Source organism: Geotrypetes seraphini, chromosome 1 (genome assembly GCF_902459505.1).
Source record: "Geotrypetes seraphini chromosome 1, aGeoSer1.1, whole genome shotgun sequence".
Classification (NCBI taxonomy): domain Eukaryota; kingdom Metazoa; phylum Chordata; class Amphibia; order Gymnophiona; family Dermophiidae; genus Geotrypetes; species Geotrypetes seraphini.
Genome location: NC_047084.1, coordinates 134,545,950 through 134,567,856, shown reverse-complemented (window position 1 = coordinate 134,567,856; position 21,907 = coordinate 134,545,950). Strand labels below are relative to the sequence as shown.

Below are 21,907 nucleotides of genomic sequence, written 5' to 3'. Positions count from 1 at the left end.
AAGGTTTCACAGGAGCTGGCTTAGGCTTTGGTCTGACAATGGAAGCAAAAGATTTTTCATGTTCAGACAATTTCTTAGTGGTTGCCTCTATGGATTCATCAAAGAGGTCATTGCCTGCACAAGGGATGTTAGCCAGGCGGTCCTGAATATTAGGGTCCATGTCAATGATGCGAAGCCAGGGCAAGCGACGCATTGCTACAGAGAAAGCCGTGGCCCGGGCTGACAATTCAAAAGCATCATAAGAGGAATGAAGAAGATGCAATCTGAGTTGTGACAGAGTAGCAATAACTTCTTGGAATTCGAAGTGCTTTTGTGAATCCAGGAAATTGAGAAATTTGGGAAGGAGATCAATGAGGAACTTGAGATAAGTAATGAAGTTAAAATTATAATTAAGGACTTTGGAGGACATCATAGCATTTTGATAAAGACAACATCCAAACTTCTCCACAGTTTTCTCCTCCCTTCTAGGAGGAACAGTAGCATATACTCTAGAAGGATAGGATCTCTTTAAGGAGGACTCCACAAGAAGGGATTGGTGAGACAACTGTGAATTCTCAAATCCTTTACAATGTAGAGTTCTATACCTGGAGTCCAATTTGCCTGGAACAGCAGGAATGGTATAAGGAGTCTCCAGGCAGCGTGTGAAAGTCTGAGACAAAAGCCTGTGAAGAGGAAGCTTAAGTGACTCTGCAGGAGGTTGAGGGAGATGCATGACCTCGAGATCCTCCTTAGAGTACGTAGAACCAGCATCTAATTGAAGTTCCAGGTCATCAGCCATCTGTCAAAGAAAAGCAGAGAAAGACAGCTGATCTGCCAAGGCCTTGCTCCAAGAGGGACTCGAGGACCTTGAGGCAGCCTGGGCCAAAGGCGAAGCCTCTCTGGAGAAATGACCATCAAAAGAATATGGAGACTTGGACAAGACAATGGAAGCAGCTGAGTCCTCTAGATCTGGAAGCAGAGACCTCGATCGAGGAGTTGGTGGTCTGGAAGAGCTGGAAGGTCTGGAATGAGGCCTAGATGAAGAAGGTTGCTCTTTGGAAGGAGACCTATGCCTGGATGGATGTCTCGATGAAGGCCTCGATCGATGACGAGAGTGGTGTGTGGAAGCAGGTCTCAAGGATCCTTCGCCCTAGAGATGGAAGTAGGCAATGCTACAGGTGAATGGATAGGGCTAGAAGCAGTAGATCGAAACTCAGGAGGTTTGATGGAGCAATCTCAAAGCACTCCCAAAGACTCTGCTCCTTGTATGGAGTGTGAGGATTCCTGTCGAGGCACTCATAAAGAATCTACTCCTTGCATAGAGTGCATAGATGCCAGACTAGACGCTTGCAAAGACTCTGCTCCTTGCATAGAATGTAAAGGTTCAGCTCGAGACATAGGCTCGACCTCGCGGGAGACTGCTGATTGCCCAGGCTGGATTAGAGAAGACAGCGTTGGCCCAAATTTGGTCAGTAACTGAACAAACTGCTGCTATAACATGGTCTGGAGGGAAGCCAGCAAAGATGGATCCGCGTCTGAAACTGGACCACTTGCTGCGGCTATAGGCTCCAAGGTGGCAGTGGACTTCTAAGTGCTTCGAATTAGAAGTCTTGGAAAGCTTTAGGACCTGAGGGAAGCTCAGGGGAAGAGATAGCAGGTTTATTCGAGGACAGAGACATCCCAAATGAGGAAACATAGAAATAGATGGCAGATAAGGGCCACGGCCCATCCAGTCTGCCCACCCTAATGTCCCTCCCCTACCTTTGTCCTGTGAATAGATCCCATGTGCCGATCCCATTTGGCCTTAAAATCAGGCACGCTGCTGGCCTCAATCACCTGCAGTGGAAGACTATTCCAGCGATCAACCACCCTTTCAATGAAAAAGAATTTCCTGGTGTCACCTCGTAGTTTCCCGCACCTGATTTTCCATGGATGCCCTCTTGTTGTCGTGGGGCCCTTGAAAAAGAAGATATCTTCCTCCGCCTCGATGCGGCCCGTAAGATACTTGAACGTCTCGATCATGTTCCCCCTCTCTCTGCGCTCCTCGAGCGAGTAAAGCTGCAATTTGTCAAGCCGTTCTTCGTATGGGAGATCCTTGAGTCCCGAGACCATCCGGGTGGCCATTCTCTGCATTGACTCCAGCCTCAGCACATCCTTTCGATAATGCGGCCTCCAGAATTGCACACAGTATTCCAGGTGGGGCCTCACCATGGATCTATACAATGGCATAATGACTTCCGCCTTACGGCTGACAAAACCCCTTCGTATGCAACCCATGATTTGTCTTGCCTTGGATGAAGCTTGCTCCACTTGATTGGCAGACTTCATGTCCCCACTGATGATTACCCCCAAGTCTCGTTCTGCTACCGTTTTTGCTAGGATCTCGCCATTAAGGGTATAGGACTTGCATGGATTTTGGCTGCCCAGGTGCATAACTTTGCATTTTTTTGCATTGAAGTTGAGTTGCCAGGTCCTAGACCAGCGCTCCAGTAGGAGTAGGTTGTGCATCATGTTGTCGGGCATTGAATCTTCGTCCGTTGTGCTTTGCCCACTACATTACTTAGTTTGGCGTCATCGGCGAATAATGTTATCTTACCTCGAAGCCCTTCTGCCAGGTCCCTTATAAAGATGTTGAATAGGATCGGGCCCAAGACTGAGCCCCATGGCACTCCACTGATCACCTCCGTCATTTCGGAGGGGGTGCCGTTTACCACTACCCTTTGAAGCCTACCTCCAAGCCAGTTCCCAACCCATTTCGTCAATGTGTCACCTAATCCTATAGAACTCATCTTGCTCAGCAACCTGCGGTGTGGTACGCTATCGAATGCTTTGCTAAAGTCCAGATACACGATGTCCAGGGACTCCCCAATATCCAGGAAAGTCTGATGAGGCTCGAGGCCGGAGTCGTGGAAGCAGGAGGACCCTCGTTGGAAGATGGGACCGAGGCCGCGCTCGAGGTCGAAGGTGTGACTGAAGAGTCCATCCCAGTTTCTCCACTAAAATCCGACGACGTTTAAGGGCTCGAGGTTGAAGAGTAGCACAGCACTCGCACGACTTAGAATTATGGTGAGGCACCAACGGTGTGGGTCCCTGAGTGAAATTGCACGCTGGTACTGGGTACACTTCTTGAAGCCCGTTGCTGGCCGGGACATAGGAGGAAAAATGGCCACAACGAAGTCGAAGCCCACAGGCTGCGGCCAAGTGGTCTGCCCTCGAACAAAGAAAAATTAAAGTCTTTAGTTTTTAGGGTTTTTTTTAACTGAAAGAAAAGAAATAACACAGCGATTCACGACGAAAAGTAACATAAACCGCATGAAGAAGAAAAGTTTGATGCAGAGTGTCAAAGACGGACTTCTCGGCTCTGCAGAAAACTGAGAACTGAGGAGACTCGCCCTGCCCTGGGTGGGATGACACCCGTGCATGTGCGGTGCAACTGACTCGGAACTTCTACATTTCTACAAGCAAGTCTCCTTGCGAGGCTATCCACATACGGGCTCTGTGGATGACGTCACCCCCATATGTGAGAATAGGCTGCCTGCTTGTCCTGGAATAAAGCACAGTTACTTACCGTAACAGGTGTTATCCAGGGACAGCAGGCAGATATTCTTGACTGATGGGTGACGGCACCGACTGAGCCCCGGTACGGACACTTTTAGAGTGATTGCACTCTAAGAACTTGGAAAGTTCTAGAGACCGCACCGCGCATGCGCGAGTGCCTTCCTGCCCGACCCCGACGCGCGGTCCCTCAGTTAAGATAAGCCAGCTAAGAAGCCAACCCGGGGAGGTGGGTGGGACGCAAGAATATCTGCCTGCTGTCCCTGGATAACACCTGTTACGGTAAGTAACTGTGCTTTATCCCAGGACAAGCAGGCAGCATATTCTTGACTGATGGGTGACCTCCAAGCTAACAAAAAGAGGGATGGAGGGAAGGTTGGCCATTAGGAAAACAAATTTTGTAAAACAGATTGGCCGAAATGTCCATCCCGTCTGGAGAAAGCATCCAGACAATAATGAGATGTAAAAGTATGGACTGAGGACCACGTAGCAGCTTTGCAGATTTCCTCAATGGGCGTGGAACGGAGGAAAGCTACAGATGCTGCCATAGCTCTAATTCTATGTGCCGTGACAGAACCTTCCAGTGTCAGTCCGGACTGAGCATAGCAGAATGAAATGCACGCAGCAAGCCAATTAGATAGTGTGCGCTTAGAAACAGGACGTCCCAATTTATTCGGGTCAAAGGACAGAAAAAGTTGGGGAGATGATCTGTGGGGCTTAGTACGGTCTAAATAGTAAGCTAAAGCCCGCTTACAGTCCAAAGTATGAAGAGCCTGTTCCCCGGAATGAGAGTGAGGTTTAGGGAAAAAAACAGGTAGTACAATAGATTGGTTGAGATGGAACTCAGAAACAACCTTAGGGAGAAACTTTGGATGTGTACGTAGAACCACCTTGTCGTGATGAAAGACAGTGAAAGGTGGATCAGAAACTAGTGCATGTAGCTCACTGACCCTCCTGGCAGAGGTGAGAGCAATAAGAAAAAGTACCTTCCAAGTGAGAAACTTGAAAGAGGCAGTAGCCAAGGGTTCAAATGGAGGCTTCATCAAGGCGGAGAGAACCACGTTCAGATCCCAGATCACCGGAGGTGCTTTGAGAGGTGGTTTCAGATTGAAAAGACCTCGCATGAATCTGGAGACCAGGGGATGAGCTGAAAGGAGTTTCCCCTGGACTGGCTCATGAAAAGCCGTAATGGCACTGAGATGAACTCTGATGGAAGTAGACTTGAGACCAGAAGTAGACAGAGAAAGCAGATAATCCAATAGAGGTTCCACAGCAAGAGACCTGGGGTCATGATGATGTAGGAGACACCAAGAAGAAAACCTCGTCCACTTTTGATGGTAACATTGTAGAGTGGCTGGTTTCCTGGAGGCGTCCAGGATGGAGCGAACAGGCTGAGATAACAAAGAATCAGCTGAAGTCAGCCCGAGAGATACCAAGCTGTCAGGTGCAGAGATTGCAGGTTGGGATGGAGGAGGGTTTCCTGATCTTGTGTAAGCAGAGATGGAAACAGTGGAAGTAGAAATGGATCCCTGGAACTGAGTTGAAGTAGAAGGGAGAACCAATGCTGTCTGGGCCACCGTGGTGCAATCAGGATCATGGTGGCTCGTTCCCTCTTCAGTTTGAACAAGGTCCGAAGCATGAGAGGCAGAGGAGGGAAAGCATAAAGGAACAGATTGGACCAATCCAGAAGAAATGCATCCGCTGCCAGACGGTGAGGAGAGTAAAGTCTGGAGCAGAATTGGGGCAACTGATGATTGTGAGGAGCTGCAAAAAGGTCCACCTGAGGAGTGCCCCATTGTGCAAATATGGACTGTAGAGTCGATGGGTCGAGAGTCCATTCGTGGGGTTGGAGAACTCTGCTGAGCTTGTCCGCTAAGTAGTTCTGTTCCCCTTGAATATAAATTGCTTTCAGGAATAAGCGGCGCGAGGATGCCCAAGACCAGATTCTCTGGGCTTCCTGGCATAAGAGGCGAGAGCCCGTTCCCCCTTGCTTGTTGATGTAGTACATAGCCACCTGGTTGTCTGTGCAAATTAGAAGGACTTGAGGAAATAGAAGGTGTTGGAAGGCCTTGAGGGCATAGAACATTGCCCTGAGTTCCAGGAAATTGATGTGATGCTTCTTTTCCTGAGGAGTCCAAAGGCCCTGAGTTTGGAACTCGTTCAGATGGGCTCCCCATGCATAAGGGGAGGCGTCGGTGGTGATGACCAGATGATGAGGAGGCAGATGGAACAGAAGGCCCCTGGAGAGATTTGAGGATATCAACCACCATTGCAGAGACTGACGAAGAGACGATGTCACAGATATGTGTCGTGAGCAAGAGTCTGTCGCTTGAGACCACTGGAGAGCTAGGGTCCATTGAGGAGTGCGCAGGTGAAGCCGTGCCAGGGGTGTGACATGAACTGTGGAGGCCATGTGACCCAAGAGAATCATCATCTGCTTTGCAGAAATGGAGTGCTGGGACAGCACCTGCTGACAGAGCGATTGGAGGTTGTGAAGACGGTTGTCCGGCAAGAAGGCTCTCATCTGGACCGTGTCCAGTACCGCTCCAATGAATTGAAGTCTCCGCGTAGGAAGAAGGTGAGACTTGGGTATATTGATTTCGAACCCCAGGAGTTGTAGAAAAAAGATGGTCTGGTTGGTGGCCAGAAGAACAGTCTGAGATGAAATGGCCTTGATTAACCAATCGTCCAGGTAGGGAAAAACCTGAAGGTGGTGGGAGCGTAGAAATGCTGCCACCACTACCAGACATTTTGTGAACACTCTTGGAGAGGAGGCAAGGCCGAAGGGGAGCACTCTGTATTGGTAATGACAGTGATTTATCATGAAGCGAAGGTACTGTCTGGAGGCCGGATGAATTGGAATGTGAGTGTAGGCCTCTTTGAGATCGAGAGAGCATAGCCAGTCGTTGTGATCGAGGAGAGGATAAAGCGTAGCTAGAGATAGCATCTTGAATTTTTCTTTGACCAAACATTTGTTGAGATCTCGCAGATCTAGAATTGGTCTGAGGTCTCCTGTTTTCTTGGGGACTAGAAAATACCGGGAGTAGAATCCTTGCCCTCTTTGGTCCAGAGGAACTTCCTCTATGGCGTTTAGAAGTAGGAGGGACTGAACCTCCTGACAAAGGAGGGCAGATTGAGGAGTGTGCAAAGCAGACTCTTTTGGTAGACTTTGGCCCGGAAGGGTGTGAAAGTTGAGAGAGTAGCCGTGGCGGATGATGTTGAGGACCCACTGGTCCGAAGTGATAACTTCCCACCGGCTGAGAAAGAAAGACAGTCGTCCTCCTATCGGTTGAGGGAGGAGAGGAGATGGTTGAACGCTGGCTATGCCCTCTAGGATCAAGTTAAAAGACTCAGCTCATTTACTGAGAATTTTAGATACAGTAACTAATGCTTCTGAAATTACATATATAGTGACGCTTGACATCGTCTCTCTATATACTCAAATCCCTCAAACTGCTGCGCTACTGATAGTAGAGGAAACCCTAACTAATATGAATTTGGGTAGATTTAAGAAAGATTGGCTTATTAAACTCGCTACGCTGGTGGTTAAATCTAACTACTTTTGGTATTATGGTGATTTTTACTATCAAACGCAAGGGGTTGCGATGGGGGCGACTATGGCCCCCTCTGTAGCTAACCTATACGTCTCCAAGTTTGAAGCAGATTATATTTATCCATCAATGCACTTCCATAATGTTAAACTGTGGAAACGATACTTGGATGACATCTTGTTCTTTTGGGGCGGATCGTATGATGATCTGGAAAATTTCCTTGGATGGATTAATACCTTAGACCCACACCTTACCTTCACCATGACAGCCCACCCCAGTAAGAATGTATATCTAGACCTGACGATAATGAAAGATCAATCCATCACAACCACTTTATACAGAAAAGATGTCGAACGAAATAATTTCTTACATTTTGCAAGTTATCATCCATATTTTCTGAAATTTAACATACCTGTGAGCCAGTTCCTGAGGATTCGACGGATCTGCTCAGATCATGAAGAATTTACAAAACAGGCAAAAATAATGTCCCAGAGGTTTTATGAAAAGCACTATCCTAAAAAATCTATCAAGAAAGCATACCTCCGTGCTAAGTATGCCCAACGATCACTTTTGATTCAAGAAAAAAGAGCTACAGATATAGATGAAACTATGATATGTGTGCTTCCTTTTACTGACCTCAGCAGTAGATTGTTTCAAACTATTAAAATACACTGGTCAGTAGTTCAGCTCCATTCTTGTTTTGATGAATATCCTATTGTATCATATAAGAGAGGACAAACTATAGGGGAATTTTTATCCCTATATAAATTTGAGGATAAAAATAAAACTGCTGATACTGACCAACAATTTACTCATGAAACCTGTGGGCAATGCCAATGGTGTGCCCAGGCACTAGTAGGCCCTGAATGGACTCACCCTGGTACTAATAAAACCTTTAAATCGAAGATGAATACCTCCTGCACTAGTACTCATGTGATTTATGCGATTCAATGTCCGTGCGACTTGGTATATATAGGTAGGACAAGTCGGAAAATAATGATAAGACTTACTGAGCATAAATCTAAAATAAATACCGGGAGCCTCGAAGCACCTCTTGTGCAACACTGGCAAACTCAGAAACATAAAATCACTGATCTTAAATGGAGAATTATCGATCATGTTAATATAGGGTGGGAAGGGGGGAACTATAACGAACGTTTGAATTTCAAGGAACAACGAATGATTTATACTCTAAATACTGTTAAACCTAATGGTTTGAATGCAGAAGTAGAATGGATGACACTGGTTTAAATGACCCGGGGCTGATTCTGGAAGCTGATTGGGTACGTGCATATGAGATCATGACGTCTTTATTTTGCATAAAAAACGCCGCGGCCATATTGTTCTGCCTAAACTAAACTACAATGATGGCAGTACGTGTGGAATCGGCATAACAAAGGTATCTACCAATGTTCAAGATATAACTGTAAACTTTTTTCAACTGCTTTATATGGGCTAGAAACGATACCCCTAGGAGCTGCTGATAAGAACTGTTGAATAGCTTTTTTAGACTAATAACTATGACATAATATCTCTCTCTCTTTTTTATCAGGGGATTACCTTGATAAAGCCCTAGCGGCGAAACATAGCCTATGTCGGTGAAGAACCCCTGCTATGCTCTGATAAAGAGATGAGTAACCTTTTCTAATTTATTTGAATAATAAACTAAAAAATATATATAAAGTAAATAAATAAGATAGACCGATGAAGATTTTAGTACATACTATACTGTGAATGAAAATCTTCTCACAGTTTGTACTACTGAGGTCATAAAAGATAAAAGATAAAAGACTAAAGAAATTATATAATTAAGGCTGTATGGACTGAAGTATATAGACCTTACCATGAATTTCCTAAGCTGGAAAAGAGCTGAAGAGCACTGATGGAAAGCCTCACGATTCCCCACAGGAAGGTACTGCTCAAAGGAAGCCATGGTGGTAAGGAGATGCTTTAAATAAAATGAAAAATGAAAAGCATAGTTACCAGAACGATTAGCAAGCATCGCATTCTGGTAAAGTCGCTTACCAAATTTGTCCATGGCTTTACCCTCTCTGCCAGGAGGGACAGAAGCATAGACACTAGCTCCTAAGGACTTCTTGAGGGTGGATTCTACAAGAAGAGACTCATGAGAGAGCTGTGGTTTATCAAAACCAGGAATAGGGATTACTTTATAAAGGGAATCCAATTTGCGAGGGGCTCCCGGGATGGTAAGAGGAGTCTCCAGATTCTTGTAAAAGGTCTCCCTCAGGATGTCATGTAAAGGGAGTTTCAAGAATTCCTTTGGAGGCTGGTCAAAATCAAGAGCGTCCAAGAAAGCTTTGGACTTTTTAGACTCAGCCTCCAATGGAATGGAAAGAGATTCACACATATCTCTTAAAAAAGAAGAGAAAGAGGTGGAATCAGGTTTGGAGGAAATATTCTGCAGAACAGGCTCGTCCTCCTCTGATGAACACTCCCCTTCTGACTGAAGAGGTTCTTCAGAGTCGCCCCACAGATCAGGGTCTCGAACATGGGGACCACGGTCCCGAGACTCAGGGGTGGATGGTTCTCGGTGTCGGGATTTCTGTACCGACTTACCCGACCTCACCGACGCGGTACCGGGCGATGTTATCGGTCGCAACGGAGCCGATGTCTGTACCGATTGGTGATGAGACCTAGGCTCCGGTGCGAGGACAGGCATCGATGCCGATGAGGTCAAGTGTACCGGTACCGAAGGAGTGGATGGTGACAATACTGGCTGTTCCACGATCGGTACCGGATGCTCAGTGGGGACCGATACCGGAGGGCTCGGTGTCAGGAGAGCTGGAAGGAGTTGTTTGAGCTGTTCCTTCAGCTGTACCTGCAAGATGGCCGCAATGCGATCATCAAGGGAGGGCACCGGTACCGCTTTTTTCTTCTGCGGTACCTGCGGTGCCGCTTGACGCCCCGGAGATGAGGAGCCCGATGTCGAGGGACTCACCTCAATAGGGGCGGAGCGCTTCCGCTGGCGCCTCACGGTCGGCAGGATTGGACTCTCTGCAATGGAGACCGGAGGACGTTCCAGCGGGGAAGGCTTCTTAGCCGGCTTACCTGCATGCTGCGACGCCGATGCGGTATCGCGTGGCGTCGATGAGGTGGGTGCCGACGAAACAGGTACCGAGACCTGCGCCGAAGACGCGGGGTCGGACATGTCGGTGCCGAAAAGCAGTCTCTGCTGTATCTCTCGATTTTTGAGAGTCCGCTTTTTCAAAGTGGCACAGCGGGTGCAGGTAGAGGCCTGATGTTCCGGACCCAGACACTGAAGGCACCAGTTGTGCGGGTCTGTAAGGGAAATAGGCCGTGCACACCGCTGGCACTTCTTGAACCCGGGCTGGGGGGGCATGAACGTAAACACGGCTTCTGCCAAATCGAAGGCCGAGGCCTCGATGATGGCAGTAGGCCCCGCCGGGTCAAATAAAGAAACTTGACAAAAACAAGAGAAATTTTTTTTTTTTTTTTTTTAAAAGAAAGAAAAACGGAAGGGCAAAAAGAACCCGAAAAAGTTTACGCGAGCGGGAAGGCGAATGAAAAAATATTTCAACAGCCGTTGAAAATGCGACTTCTTAGCTCCGCGGAAACTAAGAAACTGAGGGACCGCGCGTCGGGGTCGGGCGGGAAGGCACTCGCGCATGCGCGGTGCGGTCTCTAGAACTTTCCAAGTTCTTAGAGTGCAATCACTCTAAAAGTGTCCGTACCGGGGCTCCGTCGGTGCCGTCACCCATCAGTGCAACTGACTCGGAACTTCTACATTTCTACAAGCAAGTCTCCTTGCGAGGCTATCCACATACGGGCTCCGTGGATGACGTCACCCCCATATGTGAGAATAGGCTGCCTGCTTGTCCTGGAATAATACCTGTTACAGTAAGTAACTGTACTATGCTGAGGGGTGGGAGACCTTGATGAGGATGGATGCCCTGTAGGAGACACCACCTGAACTGAAGGAGATTGATGGCGTCGACTCTTGGCCTTCATTGAGGGACTCAATGCTGTAGAGGCCTGCGATGCTTGTTGGGAAGAAGATGACTTCTTAGCAGACATGCCCAATGGATGAACAGCATCCAATGTCAGTACCAATGGCTCAGATTTATCACTGGAGTCCATGGCCAAGCCAAATAGCTTTTCCTGCTGGATACGTTGAGCCTTTAATTAGTGTTTCTGTAGTGTAGAACAACGAGTACAAGTTTCTACTCGATGCTCAAGCCCCAAACACTGTAAACACCAACTGTGCGGGTCAGTGATTGAAATAGGGCACTGGCACAGACAGCACTTCTTGTAACCACTCAAAGGTTTAGACATGGGCGGAAAAATCTTGGCGGTGAAGTCATAAGACTCAATAGTGGAAAAAAGAGGGCCCAAAGGTCCGACTGAAGTACAAAAAATAATTTTTTTTTTACAGACCGAAGAACACTATAATAAGAAAACAAAGAAATAAAGCCAAAGGGCAAAATTAGAAATGCTGATGGGAAGGCAATGTGATTTTAGACAGAGTCCAAAAAAATAGCACTTCTTTACTCCACGGAAAACAAAGAACTGAGGTACCATGAGTCGACATCAGGCGGGAAGGCACTCATACATTCATGGTATGAGTAGTTGCAAAGTTTCTATAAACTTAAAGTAGCATTGCACTTTTGACACTGTACATACTGGGGCTCTGTGGATGATGTCACCCACATGTGAGAATATGCTGCCTGCTTATCCTAGGATAATTAGAGTTATGCTTGATATCCGTGCAGCGCGTAGCAATGCCTAAGTCCAGGCACCCTCCAATGCTTATCTGAAAAGCAGGCAAGGTAAACTTAGAAATTGCTAGGCATTGCTGAGGTAGGCGCCGGTATTGAGGCAAGCGCTACTATATTTGGTCAGGTAAAGCCTGGCCTAATATACCGGTGCCTACATCAACATCGCCTAGTGATTCCTAGGCACCGCTAGGCATGATTCTATAAAGAACGCTTAACAGCTGACTGACAATCGCATGGACCAGTGCCTAAAGGTTATTGATGCCCCTGTATAAGACTCTGGTGAGACCTCATTTAGAATATTGTGTACAATTCTGGAGGCCGCACCTTCAAAAAGATATAAAAAGGATGGAGTTGGTCCAGAGGAAGGCTAGTAAACTGGTGTGTGGTCTTCGTGATAAGGGTATGGGGACAGACTTAAAGATCTCAATCTGCATACTTTGGAAGAAAGGCAGGAGAGGTGAGATATGATAGAGTTGTTTAAATACCTACATAATATAAATGTGGATGAGTCAAGTCTCTTTCATTTGAAAGGAAACTCTGCAAGGAGAGGGCAAAGGATGAAGAGGTAATAGGCTCCAGAATAACCCGAGGAAATACTTTTTTACGGAAATGGTGGTAGATGCATGGAACAGTCTCCTGGAAGAGGTGGTGGAAACAGAGACTGTGTCTGAATTCAAGAGGGCCTGAGATAGGCACATGGGATCTCTCAGAGAAAGAGATAATGGTTACTGTGGATGGGAATACTAGATGGGCCATTTGGCCTTTATCTGCCATCATGTTTCCGTTTCTATGATTAGGTGTTGTTTATAAAATCAGGCCCTAAATGAATAACCTCTGCCACAATATTTGTAAAACTAACCCATTCGCAGACCTTGCCCACAGAGTTCTATGACATATGATAATTTAAAGTTTTTACAAAACACAGTAAGTAGTTTTCTTTGTCAAGTATATATTTTTAGCATTTGACCTTCCTGTAAATGTGAAGACCATAAAAAACTAGATACCTTTATGGTGTCGTAACAGCCAAAGTAAGAAGCTCGATACACAATGATTCCTTGCACTGAAACACCAAATCCCTGATATAAACCACGGAGCCCATCCAACTTGGCAATTTTAATAATACAGTCACCCAAGCCACTGAATTGTCGTTCTGCTGGACCTAAAATGAAATATTTACTTGAATAACACTGTATTGTTTTCAAAGGAATATACAAATACAAAACTATTTAAGATCTGTTATACATAAAAATATCAGTTAATAAGGATGCTTTTTCTTTTTATTCTCATCTTGGGTTCACTTTTCAAATTTATCCAATGTATCTTTATATTATTTCTTCAAAAATGCATTCATATTCTTACTGATTATTTTGGAGTGGCGATATACCTTGGTAGTTCAAGAGTGAGTTAAGAACCAGACGGTTTAAATCCTGCTTCTCCCACTGATATTTTTTGTGACCTTGGGTCAACTGCCTCCAAGTACCACTAGATTTTAAGCCAGTTTGGAAGGGAAATAACTCATGTATCTGAAGATGTAACCGACCTTGAGCATGGATTTAGAAAGGGCAAATCATTCCAAATACAGTGGAACCTTAGTTTACGAGCATAATTCGTTCCAGAAGCATGCTCGTAAACCAAATTGCTCGCATATCAAAGCGAGTTTCCCCATAGGAAGTAAGGGAAACTCACTTTTGATTCGTTCCACCTCATCCTCCTCCATCGAGGCTATCGGCGCTGCTCCATCACCCCCCCCCCCCCCGCTCAAACCGGCATCGCACCCTCCTACGAATGCCCCCCCTCCTGCGACAACCACATCGCACCCCCGTGCTGGAAGCGGCATCCGCCCGCCCGCCCACCCAAACAAGCTCCTTACCCCATCTGCTGCTTGCCGGTGCCATTTAAGGAAAGATCCCGCCTCTTGCCTGGGCTGGGCCTTGAGCATCTGCGCATGATCAAGGCCTTTTTGGCTCTCGCTCTCTTCGAGATCTTGGAGAGAACGAGAGCCAGAAGGCCTTGAGCATGCGCAGATGCTCAAGGCCCAGCCCAGGCAAGAGGCGGGATCTTTCCTTAAATGGCACCGGCACGCAGCAGATGGTGTAAGGAGCTTGCTTGGGAGGGTGGGTGGATGCAGCTTCCAGCACGGGGGTGCGATGCAGTTCTCACGGGGGAGGGGGGGGGACATTTGCGGGCGGGGGGTGCGATGCCGGTTCGAGCGGGGGGTGTGTGTGTATGTGTGTGCTCGTTTAGCAGGACAGTGCTCATTTTGCGAGTTAAGGTTTGCGGGACTGTTTTGCTCGTCTTGCAAAACACTCGCAAACCGGGTTACTTGCAAACCAAGGTTCCACTGTATATTAATTTTGTTGTAAAAAATAGAGGCTAATCTACTGCACACAATATGTGAAAAAGATCAAAGGGAAAATAAAAATCTTAAGAAAATTCTAAAAACGCAGTTAGCTCTTTATAAAAAGATTATGTACTTACCTTGGTAAACTCTTTTCCAGTAGATAGGTGAGCCATTCTAGACAAATAGGCAGTGTCTACATGGCTGGATTCCAGTTTGGATATTTTCTCTGTGACTCTTCTGTACATCACTGAGCTCTTTAGTTTCACCTATAGTTAGTACCCAAACACCAAGGGCCACCAAACCAACGTGAAGTAGAGACACCCATAACTATCAAGGTCATAAATAACTGATCTGCTCAAAGGAGTAACATGATAATATCAGCTGCAAACACCCTACAAAAACCTCAGAAACTACTCTCGCAGAAAGAGGAACATATATACAGTATACTCCCCAGCCTCCAAGGGCTGAATGACATCCAAGGTACAACTTGGAAATGCATAAACCAACAGAGGCAGTAGTCAGGCGCAGGAAGAACAGGGCGGGAGTCTAGAATGTCTCACCTATCTACTGGAAAAGAGCTTACCAGGCTAAGTACATAAAGCACAGTTACTTACTGTAACGGGTGTTAGCCAGGGACAGCAGGCAGATTTCCCATGTGTGGGTGACGTCATCCACGGAGCCCCAGTACGGACTGCTGTACAAGTGCACCAGCACTTTAAGAACTTTAGAAAGTTCACAACTGACCGCACTGCGCATGGGCAAGTGCCTTCCCATCCAACGTAGGTGCGCAGCTCTTCAGTTCAGTAAGCCAACTAAGAAGCCATCCAGGGGAGGTGGGTGAGTGGGTTGTGAGAATAGCTGCCTGCTGTCCCTGGATAACATCTGTTATGGTAAGTAACTGTGCTTTATCCCAGGACAAGCAGGCAGCATATTCTCACAAATGGGTGACCTCTAAGCTAACCAAAATGGGATGGTGGGAGAGTTGGCCTTTTAGGAAAATAAATTTTGTAACACCATCCCATCTGTAATAAGATTCCAGACAATAATGTGAAGTGAAGATATGAACCGAGAACCAAGTAGCAGCTTTGTAGATTTCACCAATAGGAGTAGAGCGAAGAAAAGCTACTGAAGCTGCCATAGCTCTGACTTTATGGGTGACAAGAATCTCTAGTTGCAGCCCAGCCTAAGCCTAACAGAACGAGATGCAAGCAGCCAACCAATTGGACATCGTTCTCTTGGAGATTTCGGCAGTTGGAACCCAAGCACAGTACCGGGTAAAGCTTTGGATTCTTGCCCAGAAATAGCTAAGAAGAAAAAATTTAAAAAAAAAAATTTAAATTGAATCAGGTTGGGCAGACTGGATGGACCATTCGGGTCTTTATCTGCCGTCATCTACTATGTTACTATGGAGACAGGATGCTTCAACTTGTAGAATCAAGAGACAAAAAGCTGGGGAGATGATCAGCCACACAGTATTCTCTTAACGTCCCATCCTTAAAGATAATTGGTACTCGTCGTACTCTCATTTTTTCAGTCACTGCCCCTCTAATTTGGAACTCGCTCCCTCTACATCTTAGAGCTGAACAAAACCTGTAGAACTTTAAAAGCAGCCTTAAATGCTTTCTCTTTAAAGATGCCTATAACTGAAATTTTTTTTCACAGAAGTAGATACTTCCACTTTATTTAACTTTTCCCCCTTTCCTATTGTATTCTCCTTTTATGTATTCTTTATAAGAAATTGTAGCTCTTCCCTTTTTTCCCAATGTTCTCTGGTCATAAGATATACGATTAGTCGGTGTATGTCTAATAATTTAAATTGTTTGTTTCCCAGCTATTTTAAATTATTATGTACAACACTTTGTACCTTTGGATAAGCGTTTAATCAAAAATTTAAATAAACTATAAACTATCATTGTGATTTAGACCATTGCAAATAGTAAGCCAATGCTCGTCTACAGTCCAGAATATGAAGAGTCGTTTCCCCAGGATGAGAATGAGGTTTAAGAAAAAATACTGGAAGAACAATTGATTGAGATGAAATTCAGTGATAACCTTTGGTAAGAACTTTGGATGAGTGCGAAGCATCACCCTGTTATGGTGAGATATTTGAGATGAGCCAAAAAGATTGGTTCAAAAGGAGGCTTCATCAATCTAGCAAGTACTATATTAAGATCCCAAACTACTGGATGTGGTTTGAAATTGAAAAGTTCTTTCATGAATCTGGAAACCACAGGATGAGCAGCGAGAGGACTGCCATCCACTGGTTGATGAAAAGCAGCAATTGCACTGAGATGTACTCTAATGGAAATGGATTTGAGGCCAGAGTGCGATAAATGCAGGAGTAAATCCAAAACTGAAGAAACAGAGGTAGATTTTGGATCCTGGTGGTGAAGTATGCACCAGGCAGAAAAACGGGTCCTTTTCTGAGAATAACACAGACATGTCTCTGACAGGCTGAGAAAAATGTAGGTCAGGTGAAGTCAGCCTGAGAGGTACCAAGCTGTCAGGTGCAAAGACTGAAGGTTGGGGTGCAGAAGAGAACCATGACTCTGTGTGAGAAGAGATGAAAAAAATTTGAAGAGGTACCAATACCAATTGGCTCTTTGATACTGAATTGAAGTAGAAAGAACCATAGTTGTCTGGGCCACCAAGGAGCTATCAGAATCATGGTGGAAGACTCCTGTTTGAGCTTCACAAGTGTTTTGAGAACAAGAGTAATGGGTGGAAACACACAGAGGAACTTGTGTGTTTAATCCAGGAGAAAAGCGTCCGCTTCTAGGCAATGAGAATATAGCCTGGAGCAAAAGCAGGGCAGCTTGTGGTTGTGGGGAGATGCAAACAGGTCTATTTGAGAAGTCCCCCATTGAGAGAAGATGAGATGGAGAGCTGCTGAGTTCAGCGTCCATTCGTGAGGTTGAAGAATGTGGCTTAGTTTATCCGCTAAAGAATTCTGTTCCCCCTGAATATAAAAAGCTTTGAGAAAGATGTTGTGAGGAATCGCCCAATTCCAAATCTTTTGAGCCTCCTGACAGAGGAAACCCCGTTCCTCCTTGCATGTTTATATAGTACATGGTCACCTGATTGCCTGTACGGACATGAACTTGATCTTTTAGATTCAAATCACCTTTTGGCTGCCCAAACGTTCTTTACAGTGCGGCTGAATATCTAGCTATTTGGTTTCCTGATGCAGGAGCACAAACGTGTTCACGTCGAAACCAAGCTTTAGCTAAGTTTATTTTTCATCAGGATTTCAAAATGAATTATGAGATTTATAATTTTTCATTGCACAAATGTTTTGAAGCCATATAAAAGCTTACAAGTATGGACGATTTAGCAATGATTGGGTGGTGAGGTGGTTGGGGGTTATTTCCTGTATGTTACCACCTCCGTGTCTCTGAGCTAATCTTCACATATGTAAAAGCTACTTCCAGTAAAAAAAAAAGCTTTATAGCACATTAGGGTTGTGTTCTTCATTTACCAATAAAAGATGGAAGGATGCAAGGCAGAAAGTGAAGACAGAGAGAAAAATAGTCAATGGACAAGAAGGCCCTGGAAACATAGTTAAAAGCACAGAAAAATAAAGTCACCAGACAACAAAGGTAGGGAAAATTATTTTATTTTCACTATAGTGATTAAAATGTGTCAGTTTTAAGAATTTATATCTGCTGTGTATATTATGTGTATATGAAAAATGAATGGAAAAAAATTACATTACAATTAGTAAAGGGGGTGGGATCTGGGGAAGAGCTTGGGTGGGTCTAGGGTGGAGTTTGGGAGGTCTGTGGTTGGGGATACTCAGTTGATATTTGTCAGACTTCCCTGCTGGCACGCCCTACTGGTATTTCAGGGTCTGTCTGGAGGGCCTCTGCGCATGCATGAATGCTGACGTGATGATGTCACGCATGCACAAGATGTCATCACGGTGATGTCCATGCACTTCTGGGTGCCGTGAGCCATGGCCACTATTTTTAGTGTGCGTCGGCTTGAGAACATTTGAGAGATACTGCACTAGAGGAATGATCGCTTGGTTGGCATGAATGGACTCGATGCCAGAATGACCTGACAATGGCTGTAGAAAACTAGTGGCTCTCAAAAGAAAGACATCGGTACCTTATGCTTCTCTGCTGGTACCGTTAGTGTTGCGGCTCTCCTCGAAGAGGGTATCTTGGGTAAGATGCAACCCTCGATGAAAGATAGATAAGCAAGACACAATAATGGTCACTGCAATATTGGCATGAATGGACTTGATGCCTAATGACCTGCGACACCGTTGAAACTCCTCCGACACCGATATTGATGTCTTGTCGATAACTGATTGAAAAATTGCCCACAGCACCTGCCGCACTTATCCAAAATCATGAGAACGGGCAGGACATTGACGGGGAGGCCATCTCAGCCAAAAATTAAATCCAAGGCAGAGGTTAGCTAAGAGGCCCTGCTGACCAAACGCCCGTAAGGGAAAAGTGAGGTAAAGAAAGAACTTGTCATTTTAGTTTTTATTAAGCAAAAGGAAAACGAGAGAAAGAAGAATAAAATAAAATACACGTGAGCGGAAAGGCAAAAACAAAGGAAAGTTTGAACCATGACTTTTTAGCTCATGGAAAACTTAGAACGGAGGAGCTGCGCGCCTATGTTGGGCGGGAAACATAGAAACATGACAGCAGATAAAGGCCAAATGGCCCATCTAGTCTGCCCATCCACAGTAACCATTATCTCTTTCTGAGAGATCCCAAGTGCCTATCCCAGGCCCTCTTGAATTAAGACACAGTCTGTTTCCACCACCTCTTCTGGGAGACTGTTCCACGCATCTACCACCCTTTCTGTAAAAAAGTATTTCCTTAGATTACTCCGGAGCCTATCACCTCTTAACTTCATCCTAAGCTCTCTCATTGCAGAGCTTCCTTTCAAATAAAAAAGAATCGACTCATGTACATTTATATTACATAGGTATTTACACTTCTCCCTCTCTATTCACAGAGCCGGCGAATAAGGAAAATTCACGAATAACTTTTGGGCTGGCTCTGATCCACCCCTGGACCTTACCTGGTGGTCTAGTGGTTGACACGGGGCAGATGGTTGACACAGGGCAGGAGCGATCTTCCTACACTCCTGCTCCGTGCAGAGCCATGCTGTGAGTTCCTGTGGTCTCACGAGACTACAACAGGAACTCCCTGTTGTAATCTCGTGAGACCACAGGAACTCACAGCATGGTTCTACACGGGGCAGGAGTGTAGGAAGATCGCTCCTGCCCTGTGTCACTGCTAGACCACCAGGTAAGGTCCGTGCTCCTGGGGCAGCTGCTTGCCTCCTCCGCCTCCGATCACCACTCTCCTCCGATCGTCCCCCTCATCGCCCCAATACAAGTCCCGGTGCCGGTTTTATTCGATGTGGGCTGCCAATGAGCGATTCTCAGGGGGAGGGGCTGGGGAAAATAAATTTTGAATAATCAAAACTGCGAACGTCGAAACCGCAAATAGGGGAAATGTAAACGTTTCTATCATATCTCCCCTCTCCCGCCTTTCCTCTAAAGTATACAGATTGAGATCTTTAAAGTCTGTCCCCATACGCCTTACCACGAAGACCACACACGATTTTAGTAGCCTTCCTCTGGACCGACTCCATCCTTTTTATATCTTTTTGAAGGTGCGGCCTCCAGAATTGTACACAATATTATAAATGAGGTTTCACCAGTCTTATATAGAGGCATCAACCTGTTTGGCCACCTTAAGATCATCACATACAATCACACCCAAGTCCCGCTCTTCCGTCATGCACTTAAGTTCTTCACCCCCTAAACAGTACAGTTCCCTCGGATTTTTGCAGCCCAAATGTATGACCTTGCATTTCTTAGCATTAAATTTTAGCTGCCAAATTTCAGACTATTCTTCAAACTTCACCAAGTCTTTCTTCATGTTTTCACACCATCCGGCGTGTCTACTCTATTGTAGATTTTGGTATCATCCACAAAGAGGCAAATCTTACCCGACAACCCTTCAGCATATTGGTGTGGTCAGTCGCGAACTTTCTAAAGTTCTTAAGGTGCTGATGCACTTGTACAGCTGTCTGTACCGGGGCTCCACGGATGACGTCACCCTCATGTGAGAATATCCTGCCTGCTTGTCCTGGGATAATCTCTTTTCCCAGTGCAACAGGTGAGATATTCTAGACAAATGGAATGTACAAAAGCAATCCCCAAAAAGCTAGGGCAAGCTTCCTGAGCTGGTCCGTAAGACCGAGGATCCAAAGGCAGACTCCTGTCTTGCCACCACATCCACACTGTAAACTAAACTAAACTAAACCTTAAGTTTATATACTGCATCATCTCTACAGAAGTGTAAAACTTGGCAAATGTGGATAGAGAGGACCACATTGCTACCGTGCAGATCTCCTCAGGGGAGACAGCTCTAGCTTTGGCCCACCAAGAAGCCACACATCTAGAAGAATGCACCTTGAAGGAAACCGGAGACAGATTCCCAGAAAAAATGTAGGCTGACAAAAGGACATCAAGGATCCATCTGGAAATCGTGGGCTTAGAAGCGGGAGTGCCATGCTTGGGCTTAGAAGCAGGAGCGCCCCGCTTGACAGAATGACTCAGCACAAACAAATGGTCAGAAAGACAAAACTCATTTGTGACCTCTAGGTAGCGAAGAAACACTCTGTGCACATCTAGGTTCCCCAAAACACGAGCCAATGTCTTTGAACCAACAGGCTGAAAAACAGGCAAACAGACTCCCTGAGTAACAGGAAAAGTAGAAACCAACTTCGGCAGAAAGAAAGGAACCGTGCACAAGGAAAATTCCATATGCCTAGATCCGGAAGAATGGTTCACTGCAAGAAAGAGCCTGGAGTCCGGAGACATGCCTCGCTGATGGAACAGCGACCAGAAAAAACGTCTTGAGCTCCAATTCCCAGGAGGGGAATGGCAGACTATAGTAACATATTAAATGATAAAGACCTGAACGGTCCATCCAGTCTGCCCATTAGTTATACTCATTAAAAAAATACATGATTAAATTAACTTGTCTCTTCTTTGATATTTCTGGGTCAAAGACTGTAAAGTCCACCAGGTATTGGCCTAGGTTCCAAATGCTGAAGTTGCCGTCCAAGCTCACTCCAGCCTACCCAACCATCCTGTTTACAGGATATCTACCATAAAGTCTGGCCAGTAACATCCTCATGTTCCAAATTAGTGGAGTTCCCACTGATGCCCTCCTCAGCCCAATTCTATACCAAATCATCACATACTCAGTGGTCTATGTCAGAAATCTGGCAACATCAAGGTGAGACGCCAAAGATGAAGGACGACCCTGAGCTCGAAAACAAGAGAACAAAGCCACTTGGACCCGAAGGGATATTGCAGAGGCTTTGATCAAGACCAGACCAGCTTGGAGAAAGGCCAGAACCACCAAAAAGAAAGTGGAATACAGCTCCGCTTGGACCAGAGAACAACAAGCTGATCAGACAAAATGCAAACCCAAGCCTGCAGGAATGCTGACAGCCTGCCCCATCCATAAAAGGGGGCCCCCCCAGATGGCGCCATTGCGTCTACTTGACAGGGGGTGCAGGATGGGAGTCAGATGGCCATGCATGTCCTTAGCTGGAATACCGCTGCTGGGAACTCTAGGCTGAGATATGGCACTGAATATGAAAGGTAAAGCATGAAGCCATGAAAATTTTAGAGTGATCAGAACCCCTAGAGGGTCTGGAACCGCTATCAGGCAGGA

The 21,907-nt window shown here is 45.7% G+C and overlaps 1 protein-coding gene across 1 annotated transcript in view; it reads right to left on the bottom strand.

The window, feature by feature from the left end:
• SLC25A31 (solute carrier family 25 member 31) overlaps positions 1-21,907 on the bottom strand; it is a 145,588-nt gene that overhangs the window by 54,975 nt on the left and 68,706 nt on the right. Inside the window, exon 4 of the mRNA XM_033938877.1 lies at positions 12,847-13,001. Coding sequence (XP_033794768.1) covers positions 12,847-13,001 — 155 coding nt within the window. The remainder of the gene's footprint in view (positions 1-12,846; positions 13,002-21,907) is intronic.